This window comes from Pocillopora verrucosa, chromosome 5, assembly GCF_036669915.1.
Source record: "Pocillopora verrucosa isolate sample1 chromosome 5, ASM3666991v2, whole genome shotgun sequence".
NCBI classification, from domain to species: Eukaryota; Metazoa; Cnidaria; class Anthozoa; order Scleractinia; family Pocilloporidae; genus Pocillopora; species Pocillopora verrucosa.
Genome location: NC_089316.1, coordinates 6,696,492 through 6,710,559, shown reverse-complemented (window position 1 = coordinate 6,710,559; position 14,068 = coordinate 6,696,492). Strand labels below are relative to the sequence as shown.

The window sequence follows — 14,068 nt, the reverse complement described above, 5'->3', positions numbered from 1 at the left end:
ATATTTATCTCGTCCTCTCTCTCTTTCCCTCTTTTGATTGACCCATTCTTAAATTATCAAGTTTTGACCAACCTGAACAAAATTATAACCTTGCAGGAACTCATAAAACATTTTGTAATTATAATTCATAAAACACAGAGAGTGTTGTACAAGATTTGAAATCACCTAAAGTTCCGTGAAATAAACTTTATCACCTGCCCAACTTCGTAGATAATTGATGACTGGTTACAGAGACGTGCAATCTAATCGGTCGATCGTAAATTAATTGATGAATTGGGTCTACAAACGGTTCTCCGAAGAAGCGAAGAGAATTAATGGCAAAAAATAGTTCTTCTCCCAATATAAAGTGAATCTTGCTGAATAATTTACATTCTGCCAACTAAGCGTAAAAGCTGTACTGAATGAATGTTTAAACAATAGTCTCCATTTGGCGCAAAAAAGCTACTTTGATATTCGCTTATGGGCATTGCTTGTTCCAGGAAGACGGAAATTTCACTGCTTGAGGGTTTTCAGTATTTCGCCATCATTGTGGCATCATTAATCTAGTCACTTCTAGAATTACTTGAGCAAGATTAACCAATCAGTTTATAGGAATTAAACAATGTCTGTCGTTTGAACTGTCGAACACTGGTTGCTAAAGACCAGAGCATAACAAAATTACAAAATGATTTAGAAGGAATTAATTGCTCGTCTTCCTAAATTGTATTGGGTCAGTTTTGTTATTTATCGCCTAAGGCAGGGGGTAGGAGATTTGGCTGATCCCCCTATTAGGCCAGGTGATGTTACTTTGATTACTCCCCCGTTAGCAGTTATTAGTTCCCCGTTTAGACTCTATTGGCGACGAATGATCCTCTCTCCCCTCCCCCAAGAAAACCATGTGATCCCACCTCAAAACCCCTCCCCCCCGGCGATAAACAGTCACGGGTTCCTAATTCTGTCCCTCTCTAAGAAACACACACAAAGTATGTTATAAATCTTTGTTCTTTTTTAAGGAAAAAAGTTACAATTCCTACATTTTGTTGAAAACAAGGAGAACAAGAGCGAAGAGAAATTTAAAAGTATTACATAAGAGAAACATATAACATACTGATGACATAAAACTGTGCTACAAAAACAACTATTAACTCCTGGAGAGAAGTTCACCAGAGAAGAGCCAAGAAAATTTTTTTAAATTTAATATGCTTCTTAGAGAAGAACCTTTCTTTCGGTACTGTAAATTAAGCCGTCATAGCCTCTCTGGGTCCCGTTTCTCGAAAGCTCCAGTAACTTAACGAGCCCGAAGCCATATTTTGACTTGAAACTTAAAAAATTAGAGAGGCAGATTCTTGTATCCTAACCAGCCCCTTTTTTTTCTTCAGCTGATAGTTTCGTTGTAGAATTTTCAAAACTTTTGAAACCTTTATCTTGAATGAAAACAGAAGAGCTTTCCGGGCCCGTTAAGTTACCGGAACCTTCGATCGAGGAACAGGTTCCTAGAACGTACAGGTAGGCTGCATCAATTTATATCTAATATATCTGGACCTGACCAATTAAGAGCTAAACACTAGCCAATAAATACGTATGTGCAAAGTTTTTCACTTCCACATACCAAAAAAGAAACACAGGTGAGTTCTTGGCCACATGCGGATACAGACCCAAATCTTTGCTGTCTTGATGCTATCTTTAATGAACGAAGATGATAAACACGATAAGACAGACTCGCATCTTCATCGACAAGTTATGGTCCATCTAAATTACAGAAATTAACTAAGAAGTATTCGATATCGTATAAAAGAAAATCTTAAAGCACCTGAAGCTCACAGAAAGGTTTCTTTTTTTAAAACTTTAAACAAAAAATAGTCTACTTCTCTCTGAAAGAATTATTCTCTATCATAAAAAAGAAAATCTAAACGATAATGACATCGTTAGGTTAAAGAATCTTCATAAAAACACATAGGCCGTATTGATGTACCCGGCTATCATGAAGAAATCATTTTTCATCCGAAATATATAAATAATGATTTCACCGCGAGCAGTGAAAATAACATGTCTTGGAAACAGGAGAAATTCTGAAAAGGCCTTTGAGAAGAAGTATGCTCCCCAAACCATATGATTAAAATCTCCGCCATTACAAAGTGTATGTTTACTTCTGACAGCGTGTTAATGTTTCAAATGATATCCTAACAGTTTAAATGCGCAAAAAAAAAAAAAAAATTCAACTTTGAAAGTAACTAAATATTTGTCTGCCTACGCAAAACCACAACGCTCAGGTCACAAACAACTGTCACTCTGTTCATTGCACAGGTAGCTCAAGCTTGCATAATGAGACTCCGTAAATATGCAAACATTTTTATGTTTTGAAACGGGCCAAATGTAAGGATTTGTACAGGAATAAAAAATCGCATTTTTAATCTAAAAAATTGTATTGGTTATAAATAAAACAGTGTTACGTCGCTTCTGTATTTGTTTTCTTTTACTGAATGTGAGTTTCTGGGCTGATTTAGAGACTTTTGGATCGGTTTTGCTTTTAAAGGGCGGAGATTAAAATTTTTGTGGCTTCTGGAACATGCTTTACCTTAAGTGTCTAAGATATGAGAGTAAATAATGCGTTCACATAATATTATGTGGAGCATTAAATACGAGTTTTCTACCATCAAATGTGGTTCAGTGCTGACCCTTTCGTGACTTGCCATTCTGCGACCGTCTCAGTTGTTATGTTTTAGAACAGAGAGAAAAAATACTTAGCACTTGTCTGCAAATCTTTTCTTGAGATTGCAGTAAAGGCAAGGTACACAACTATAAATTTGAAGAATTTGAAATATGAAGATAATCTCTAAGTGTTTTGGTATTTACGATTCCAAATGTTGGAACCAACAAGCTACTTTGTGGACAACGACAACACATACGTTGATCTTTTCAGTGTGAATAACTTCTGTTTCGCCATATTTTGGATCTTTTTTTTTCGCCCTAACACGTACCGATCAAAACAGAGAGGAAAAATTACCGTTACCCGTGTCCTTTTTTTCCATCTCTCATTTTGGCTGTTTGCATGACCAAGGCACTTGGCGCATGACATTGACGCTGCACGTTTGAATCGGAGATTTGAAAATCTCCTCGTCAAGTTTAGTTTCATTAATTACTTCAATAATTTGATAACTGGATGCAGCTCTGCTATGTTTCCACCTCTGGGTTGGAAGGCTTTCCTTTGGAGATGAGCAGTTTTTCACCATTTATATTCTTGATTGGTGTTTCCGTTCTAGTGTGCCACACATAAACCTACAATTCAAAAAAACATTATAATGATGATAATACCAATAATAATAATATTAATGATAATAATAACAGTGTTAACAATAACAAAAATAATACTGAATAATAATAAATAAATAACTACAATAATAACAATTAGTGTATACCATGCCAGTGAATCGTGCGTTTCGCGCGCGCTGATTGGCCAGTTCGGAAGTGAATAGTGCTATTCGCTAAAGGAGACAAAATCGCATAGAGAGTTCAATTTCCGACCGTATTTCGGTATGTTGAAAGAAATAATCTAATTTTCTGTATCTGTGTGCTATATACTAAAACAAATATTAACCCATTATTCGCGGCTCGGTAAATATCCGACACATTCACTTCCATTTCAGTGAAAATTTGTTAATTATTAATAATAATAAAAACAATAATTAGTGATGGTAAGAGTACTGAACGGCGTTCAATTCTTTCCATAATCATACTTGTGATAAAAAAATCGGACAAATGCGATGAGGGAATCCAATTTGTTAATCATAATATCATCAAAAGTATGATTACAGACAGAATTGGACGACATGATGTCCTGTTACCAATTAATCAAAACAATGAAAAAATTTCAGAAGCAAACTACCTATGACTTATACGTTTTCATAAAAAAAAAACTTTACTCGGCGAAATGCGTTACAAAGGAGCGCTCATATGAGGCATACTGTCCAATTACACAAGCATGACGTGTGCAGTGTCCTAATAGTTTTAAAAACAGTCTTGTGATAACCAATCACGTTCGAGAGTTATTGTTATGGTTTTGCAGAGGTCATGAGTTCAAATCCTGCACAGGACTGGACTTTTTTCCAAGCGTTGTTTTCACTACTGCTTAAGTAATGTTCATTATTGCGAAGATCGCTTTCACATCCATATTTGGTTTTGATTATGATAAGTGCAATAATGGAAATAATAATAATAATCATCATCATCATCATCATCATAATAATCATAATAAAATGTTCATTTTGATCATGTAAATGCAGTCATGCTCACATGATAAGCTGAATTATACACGAATTTTGATTGGTTCTTAGTCATGTCACTTTTTGAGGAAACACGCAAAGATGACGTCAACACTAACAAAAGTTTTTTGTTGTTGTTGTTTGGTGTTTGCATCATTAAAAAAAAAACCAGAATCCTCGTTGCCGTGGGTCTGCATTGCAATAGATCACAGAATATGTCTAAATGTGTTGACCCTTTAACTTCCCGAAGTGATTACCATAAAACTTCTCCCTTTGATATCCATACATTATCCAGCAAAGAGCAAATAAGAATACCCAAAATATATCAGATAGAAGTTATTATACTTGTCTAATACTGATTTCGTCCAACTTATCTGCAAGGAATTGTGTAAAAGTTGGAGGTGAGTTAGCAATCAGATCTTAGGAGTTAAAGGGTCAAGAACATCAGTGATCACATTTTGACGTCATCTGTAAACTATACCTGAACAGGCGCACGACAACATGAAATCTATCTGTTAATTGTTATATACCTTTGAACAATTCGACGCTCTAGCCTCCAAATCCTCCCTTGTCCCAACCTGTTCCAGGAAAGAGTTCTCCAGGTCTCCCGGTTTAGCATCAGCATCAAAGTGAGCTTTTGGCTTATCCACAATGAGCCTTTTTACGTTTATGGCAAACGCTGCCATGTCAAGTGGAAACGTTCTACTTGGTCGCCAGTTTGTGTAAAAACCGACGACACGGCCGTCTTTGCAGAGGGGACCTGCGTATCTCGCGGCACCAGTGAATGCTACAGGCCATACCCCAATTTTCTTGATATCACGCATCTGGGTGAGGAAGACAGAAAAGATTGCAATGTGGTAACTTTCCAGCTGCCTGGCTGTAAGCGATGGGAACAAGAGCCACCGAGAACAATGGAAGGGAAAGAGGGGAACAATTAAGGAGGCAATGTCTATTACGGCAAAGTTATTTCAATTTAAAAAAAAAATGGAGAAATTGTTTCCCAATACGTCCGCGCTTAAATATCCACGATGCAAAGGTCTCGGAATGCCGCTAGTTGGATTGCCAATAGATCGTTTTTATATAACATAATATTAGCTATATTTGATACCAAATCAAAGGAATGACAGCCATATTGGTGTCCATGACAACATACAGGAAACACAACGGTCAAATGTTAAGCATGTGCAAGGATATAAATATCGGCAGGCCGCGCGCCAATTTTCTGCTAAAAATTTTAGAGGAAAACACAAGAAACAACCGATGTAACGCAAAATACTAAGGGGGGGGGTTTAGTGGGGGAACGGGAAAGTTCATACACCTCTACACCACTATGAAAGGAAACAAAAGTATGGAAAGGAAAAACTTTTCGAACGCAAAGCTAATTAAATTACGGGCATCCTGTTTATTTTCTATTTTGTTTTGAGCTTTACCAGAAGGGTTACGCGCTTACTGGCTTTTGTGGTTGCCTATGATTCCTTTTACCCAACTTGCTTCTGACAGCCTGAAAGCGCACCACCTAGCTATTGCAACGTTTGCACATGTGTAAACGTTTGACCGCTGTGTTTATTATATAGGGGGGTACTTTTGACCTATTTCAAACGGCTTCCAAAAAAAAAAATATTTCTGTAAATGGTTTCAGCAGGGAATAATCATAAAAATGACTGTCGTCATTTGCAATTAGTGACTTTGGGGCAATCTAGAGCGGAATGTCAATTTTTGACTCACGCGACCATTTGCGCTCTGGCTTTTGAAAAGTCAGTCATTGTAAATGACAACCACAATCTTTATCCAAGACTTGTCAAGTTCTCTCGAATAAAACATTTACTCTGCATGATTTGTGCCCTTACCTCCTCAAATAGCCTGATGTCGTAGGTATTATCATCATCAGCGAAGTAGACCACACCGTTAGTTTTATTGATGTTTATGTTATCACGTAACCATTTAATTGCTATGTTCCTTTGTTCTACTCCTCTGGCCTTAGTCCATCGTGGTTTATTTTTTAATGGGCGCAACTCTACCGGGGTTCGTATATTTAGATGAGTGTAATTAAGACCAGAATCAGCTAAAAATCTTGTGACGAGGGGTGTCTTTTGATATGAGTCCTCTACAACTATCCAGTGAAAATCTTTGACGTGTTTTAAAGTTTGTGACAGGCGAGTCAGTTCAGCTTTTTGAAGGAAACGTGCATACGTTGGTGTTACGGCGTAAACGATTGTCTTCGGGGATAATTTCTTAACAATTTTCTTTTCTCCGATTTTAGGCTGCTCGACAGTTATTTCTAATTTTGCTTGAGCTGTATTTTTAGGAGGCGAAGATGGTGAATCTGTATTTGTTAGATCTCTCCTCACCAGTTGGTCATCGTTCTCGTTGGTTTGAGAAGCTGAAAGGTAAATGGAAATGTCCTAAGGCCGAGCGCACAATTTTTCACGTCACTAATTAGCCTTATCTCTATGGGGATAACAAACCCTTTTAAACGGTTCCACACTTTTTCCTTGTTCCACAAAGAAGCTTTGGGTTCCTCAAGAATGGCTTCTTTTGAAATCAATCATTACCGCTGTGCAGGCCCTCCCCTTCTCCCCAGGATATTTCAATCGAGTTCACATCGGCAATGAACGGGTTATTACAACAACATGAATAAGAACAAAACAGAGAAATCAAGCACTGTTGCTGTTGCTGTTGTGATGAAATAAAGAACAAAGGTTTGTAAGTATCTGCAAAATGACACACCATAACCATTTCATGCTTTTAGAGGAGCGTGAAACAAGCAATTTTACGAATGGCATTTCGAGCCTCAATGTTTGGCAGAATTACCACGAGGAGAGTGATTTATACATTAAAGTATTGGCCATTGCTCTTCTCATAGACCTGCTTCTATTCCACCTCGAAAAGCCTCGTCAATTCGCACAGCGGTCATCCATTTGCTAGAATAATCTCGAATCAGACGGCACATATAACCACTAGTGTCCGGCAAAGTTTTGTATATTTCCGTTGAATGAAGGAAAATTGGCAAAGAGGACCTTAGAACCCACTACAGTTCCTTTCATTTTCATTGACGGCAATATGGGATCATTTTTCAGATTCTAAAAGGGAGCAAAGTCAGAGGATTCTTGAAACAGATTGAGTATCCAATAATTAACTGACAATCGCATGGTGCATTCAACTTCGAAGGTGTTGTATTCGAGTTTGTGCACATGTGTAGCTCACCTTTAGGACTGGCTTTTTCAACAACTTGTTCCAAAACTCTTGTTATGATTGCTATTCCAACGAGTACTCCAAAGAAAGCTACGTACTTGATGATTCCACGAAACATCTGCAAATGGAACGAAGAAATCAAGTGTTAGCTCTTCGCTGTCTATCTAGAATACATAGCTCAAGAGAGATATTGCCATAGAGGTGCATGGTATATTTCGCGATATTTACTTACAACGAATATCGCTTCATGGATTTAAGGTTATCTGAAGGAAGAATTATTCAAAAACGACCATAATCCATGATGTTGTTTGAATTACCTATGCACAAACTTTCACTGCGAATAAATCAAAGAGTTCTCATATCTACGGAACAAATCAAGTGGATAAAGACGCTTAACCAATCTGAGGTTTCTCATGAAGACACTATTTAAACTCTTGTTTGCACTGAGCGAGGAACGCGGAAAACTCCAAATCCCCTGTCGCGATTGAAATCCCGCCCATTTCGCAGTCGATTAGTCCATGAAATGAGAACCAGAGAACTCTTTTGGTCAGCCAAGTCATTAGCTGGATAAGTTTTTCCATCTCCTGGTTCAATTAAAACAATTTTAAATGATTTAATATAATAAGTGACGATAAAACCTACGAGCTCTTGAACGAGACTGAAAAGATCATTTCGCTTTTGGTCCATAAATGGCTTTTCTTGTAAATGTAAAAAAACAAAAACAAAAACAAAGCAAAACAACTTTAAATTCTATTTGGCATTTGTTAATTCACCTCCTATTTTTGATTGGTGGTGTTACTATAACAAAATGGAAAATTCTCTCCGCTACTTACCATAATTAAAAGTCATTAGACAACGATATGATGTTTTCACGATATCTCTGCTCTAATTATTTTACCTCAACGGATATGTAAATTTTGTATTCAATTATTAGTTCATGTTGGCGAATAGTCTATCGTTTTCCTCGGAGTTTTCAGTCATATTTGACGAAGAGGGCGAAATTTTCGTCTTCAGTTAACACGTGCATTTTCTTTCTCTCAATATTCTCGAATTAAAGTTGTATAACAAACAGTTTGCCTGATACTTTGAACCGGTACCCGTATTGCTTTAATTTCTGCTCCAGTAACAGTGGGCAGCGGAATGTTTACATGCATGTACTAGCAAGGACATAATCAAGATATCCAAAGAACATGCGAAATTAGTGGCGAATCGGTAAAACGGTTTTGAAATTACCGTCTCATATCAACCTAAATCAGACCAAGGGAAAAAAATAAGCGAAACTCGGAAGAGTGTAACTTAATAAGCCATCTTATCAAGAGACTTTCAAAAAATGCTCTTACAAAGGCCTATCAGTATTCTGATTAATATCTTTCTGTGATAACTAAGCATCTCAACGTGGAAAGGACCTTATCATGGGGAAGCTATTGCTTTGCTTTCTCGACCGACCATTCAGTGATTGACGAACAAATCAAAGATCGCTATGATATCGACGAATAGTCACTCATTAGGATCCATATGGTAAAATCTTGAAGAGGCGGCCTGCACATTCTAAAACTGTACTTCACTAAGTAAATTGGTGGTATTTAATGTAAAATGATCCTCCGAGCGGTGTTCAGCAAATTTCCATTGAAATATTTATTCGTAACGGCGACTCCATAAACGAGGAGAGAGGTTGCTCAAGAACATCCATCTACGCATGACTGAAAGTGTTTATCACTGGCTTGCCCCTAGGCTATTTCACTCTTGTCTTTTCTAAGCTTAACACCCTCGCTAAATTTGAATGGACTGGTCAACAAAATCACAAACGAAACCGCTTTTTTAAATTTTCCCTTTATTTTAGTTTTTTTTTTTTTTTTAGGAGCACGACACTCTCAATGCAAACAAGGCCGTGGGCACAGTTCACTACCTCTCAAGTATGTCGCTGTGTTCAAGGAGTATGAAAAACACTTTACTTGTTTCTAAGGATGAACGTAAAACTGTTGCAACCTTTTCAGAGGAAAAAAGTCGTTTTCAAACCTTTCCGAAGAGGAGTTGATGGGGCTGCTACAGACCTTCAAAATCACCGTTGTTGAAGTGTATAAGCCCTCAAAAAGCTCAAAAAGCGAAGTCTGACGCTTCAAATACACCATGAGATTATGCAAATCAAGTTCCGCTTTGACTCAGTGTGAAAGTTTGGTAAATCTCTCCCGCTCTAGTTGTTTGAGAATACATTCCCAGCAGCATCATAAAGTGAGCAAAGTTTAATAAATCAGTTGCTTTCAGTAGAACCTTTCCAGAATAGAGATGTCGTGATCACGACTTCAACTTTTACTAACCGACCGAAAAAGCAAAGTTCGCCGTTGTTTGTGTTTACGAAGTGAAGCGCGTCGACTCAAGCCGGCTTCGAGAATATAACGCAGAATTAACTCATCCAAGGGCAAAACTACTGCTTAGAAAAATACCTCAGAAAGTCAAGCATTTTGTGCAAGATCTCGCCTCCGCTTTCAAGAGAAGGATGATCGATCTACTTCGTGCCTGTAAATACCGTGTTAGCGATGACAAGCAGAAAGTGTTTCAATGTTTCTAGAAAGTAAGGCTAGAGTCATCCAAAAGCACCATTCCTGCCGATGTATTTAGATCATTAATAAAGAGAATTCAATCCCGAGTTTTATAAGAATTATTGTGCCGCTATGAACTAATATAGCCTTACCTTTCGTCGAATTAAGAACATATCCGAACTGGATAACTTCGTATCCAAACCTTCATTCCGCTTGGCACGGATACAACTCGTGACGATCAACCATCCGTGGTAATATGTAGTGTTTTTCATCAACATTCTACAATGACTCTTATTTTACGCTGCAGGCATTTAACATGAGGTATGATTTTGTTTTTGATTGCGTGACAGTTAAAAGCGGAAAAATATCGGCTTTCAAATAAAATAAAACTTTTCATTGACGGCTCACTAATAAGTCGTCACGAATATGAAGGAAATTCGCAACAGAAACTTGAAAATGGCGTACGATTAAAAAATACAACAGCAGGTGAAAATTTTGACATAATAGAACCGATACAAGAAGATGACCTACCACAGAGACGGTCGAATGATATGCAAAATTGCAGCAGAGAGGAATGAAGGAAAATTCTTTGAGAGAAGGGGTTAGTTTCTAGAGAAGTTGTAGTGCTGCGTCGATACATGTCTAGGGTTAGCTTTTCGCCCCGGCGAATGGCTAAAACTCGAAATGTCAGTCATACAAATTCTCTACGGTGGACAATTTGAATAAACAACTCAGTCAATAAAGCCATCTAATTTGTATTTCTCTTTTTAAGGGGAGCATTGATAAAATGCAATTAAGTTTTAAAAATAAAAACCAAACTCTCTCACAAAAGAAATAGAAAAAAGTAAAAGAAATATTTTAGAAGTCAGTGTTTTCCACTTAGTTCTAATTGTTTCGTTATACTCCAGTGTTTTAATATTTAATTCTCTACTTGCTTTGCGACTTTTGATCAGATGGAGAGATAAGAAATTTGTAAATTCATTGGAGTCGCAGTAGAGCTCAGCGATCAGCCACGAGTTCAAATAAGCTGTAGAATTTGTGTGGCCGTTGTTTGTGCTAAAATCTTTTAGCTGATTGCTATTGTTTTAAGATGACTTTTAACTTCTGGAAATTGGGAGAGGAGGATTTTTGACTCATTTGCAGTTGTATGCGGGAAATTTTAAAATACTTTTTGAATTAAACTGTGTAATACCTCGAAAGTAAATTAGGTACTCTGACTGCTTTTATCTTGTTAGGATCGTTGATCAAATGACCAGGATCGGGGCGTAATAGAGTTCTAACACCACACCACAGACCTAAACAAATATACCTTGAAGCGACGGGCGCACACATTTTAACTAAATAGATTTGGCAAGACCCACATCATTTTCCTGTTTAGTCTGCGCACTATTGCCTAGAAACAACCACGGATCTGTTTAATATAACAATTGGTTCGCACGTCAGCATGCGTCTATTAGGATTTAGCGCACACGGAAAAATCGGAAAGCGCGAAAGATTAGTTAGAGTTGCTTAAAGCGTTTTCAGATCCGCTTTAACGTTCAAATATAACACAAAAACTTATGATCAAAATATGCGCCTCGAGAAACTCTTACGCATCAGTTCTTCTCTTAACTTATATCGCACGAAATATATTAACCAATTATTAAGTGAAAACAGTTCTGGAGTCGCTTTTTTGTAAAATTCATGTAAAGGTAAAATGACTTGAGAAACACACTCGCGAAATCGTAAAAACAAAGGTGATGTCGGTCACAGAAACTTCGTTCATTGATTATTTGAGTTAAGTTTGTACTTGTTTCAATTGGGGAACAATTCAGTATGGAAAATTAACGACATGCACAAGCACCAGCAGTACCTTAATTACAACTTTGGGATCAACTTGGCGTATCAATGCACTGCTTGTGTTTCTGTTTACGCGCAAATGTTTTCTGACAAGTGACGATCTTATCAGGCAGGGCACGATTTGAAAAGTATTATCATTATATTTCGCCTCCCGTCGAAAGAATCGCCCTCGTCCTGCATCTAGCCAAGTAAGAACACTGCAGTTAGATGAGAGAGTTTTGAAATCACAGAGAAACGTGTCGCAGCAAATCGGCTTTCAAGTCGAGAAGACTTCTCAGCAGCCAGCCAGCGATGTTCGCCACAAAAAAGATTTTTTCCATATGTCTCTTTCAAATAAAGTAATACCTTCTAAAACGGATTTCAAAGATTTATTACTTTTTGTGTATTTGGCATACTTCTCAAATCGGCGAGCAATGTTGACTTCCTGTAGCCGTAGCAACACTCTACTGAAATGCATCCTGCAATATTGCGATATTGATGCCGTCATACATTTTCCTTAGTTTCTAAATATAATTCGATTTGTGAAGGATTATGTCACAAAAGACGAGGAAATAAATAGAATTTGTAATCCTTTATGTGCTATTAAAACCACCTGGCGAGGATATTACGTCAGACCTAATAATTTTTTCAGTACCTTTAGTCAAACAATATTCAAACAGCAGGGAAGACTTATGCTTAATGAGTAACTAATTATAATGCAATACGATTGTAGTCACACTTCAGAAATTCCACTAATTAATTTGTTTACAAAGGCATTTATAAGCTGCTTTTGGTGAGGAAAAAAGCCAAGAAGGAATTATGCGCTTTGCCATTTTAGTAGCTGTTGTAAACATCTATTCTTACGGCGACCGAGTTGAACATGACACTATTGAAAGCTCAGGTCTAGTTGTCATTTTATCATGCTACTGTGCGCAGACTGCAGTTTTAAGGTAAAATAGCAATACCTACTGCACCAAGAAACATGTTCATAAAAAAGGACAAACAAACACAAATAAAATTATGTTAAGCTGTGCAAGCCTATGTTTTCACGGATGAGACATACCCGAAAAGAAAAAAAAAGAGAAAGAAAATGATATTGCAGCTCAAAAATTTCGGGTATACATTTAATATACCTTTGGAGCAGATATAGGGCAATGGTGCTATTATTGGCACTTTCGCGAGATGTTTCCTATCCGATCACAAAAACTGAACCAATCCAGATTAAATGGCCAGCTAAAAGTCACGGATAACCTAAACGGACACAAACAATTACGAATCGGTAATAGGTATGACTGCAAGCCTCATGCACAAAAACAGCGAGTTACAGATTTCAGCTGTTTCATTTTCCTTTGCGTTCGCAAAAACATTGATATTCAATAATTTGTCGAATACCTGGGAAAATAGTTTTTGTCGAATTTTATATTTGAAAAAATTGTAAACACTGTTGCTCTGACAAACACTATAAAATAAAAATTGCTGTTTTAAGGGTGTAGCACTGTCAAGTTTTCTTTCCAAAGTGATTGTTTTTCATTGTTACACATAAATCGATATTAACCATTGTTAGTTCCCATCTCAATCTTATACAAGTAGAACGGCGACTAGCCCTAACACTGAGTTACAACAGAGTTACAACAGCACATGACAGCAAAGTCACTTACACAAGAAATAAAGAAGTATTTTTATCCAATCGGACGAAGAATTGCAGTCACGGTGATCACTGGGAATACTACGATTGAATCTAGCAATGGCGAGTGTTTCGTTTGCATCAATTTTGCTTTGATCTCGGTATTATAGTGTAAAGTCAAAAGTCTGCCTTAATGCGGGCAGTTTTCTGCACGTTTGAGGAAGAATATGTTTAACCATTATGATAATTCGATACGCTATCAATTCTACCTTTCGTTCCTGGTACGGGATGCCGAGACACAAAATCTTGTGAAGACGCCTTGCACTCGGAGAACTGAACTCAACACCTCAAGTCAAGGCAACAGGATAGTATTTGACCGTTCCTTCGCCAAGAAATGATATTGTATTTTGTGATGTTAGGCATGAACTTTGGAACTGTGTTAGGGAGATCTATATTCAAGTCGAGTTCAGGAAATTCCTTCAGAACATTTGCACAATGAACGATCGATGGGAAGGTTAGTCAGAGTTATTGTGTATTGAAGTACCGCTGGCTAACACAGGCGTTCCCGACAATGCAACAATTTTTCGGCTCACTTCATCAAGATTACAACTTGAAAATATTACGCTTTGATCTTCACTGCGCATGACCACAGACAAAGC

General features: G+C 37.4%; 1 protein-coding gene across 3 annotated transcripts; it reads right to left on the bottom strand.

The window, feature by feature from the left end:
• Nucleotides 1-1,153: 1,153 nt before the first annotated feature.
• LOC131772037 (galactosylgalactosylxylosylprotein 3-beta-glucuronosyltransferase 3) lies at nt 1,154-13,953 on the bottom strand. Of its 3 annotated transcripts, none has more exons than XM_059087951.2 (5): nt 13,679-13,953; nt 7,443-7,548; nt 6,086-6,618; nt 4,769-5,062; nt 1,154-3,255 (listed from the first exon to the last, which is right to left on the bottom strand). In XM_059087951.2, the coding sequence occupies exons 2-5, from the start codon at nt 7,546-7,548 to the stop codon at nt 3,151-3,153; spliced, it is 1,038 nt and encodes a 345-aa protein (XP_058943934.2). In that variant the 5' UTR covers nt 13,679-13,953; the 3' UTR covers nt 1,154-3,150. The 3 variants fall into 3 exon arrangements, with proteins under 3 accessions (XP_058943934.2, XP_058943931.2, XP_058943933.2); XM_059087948.2 differs by lacking the exon at nt 13,679-13,953 and adding an exon at nt 10,120-10,218; XM_059087950.2 differs by lacking the exon at nt 13,679-13,953 and adding an exon at nt 8,264-8,403.
• Nucleotides 13,954-14,068: the final 115 nt, after the last annotated feature.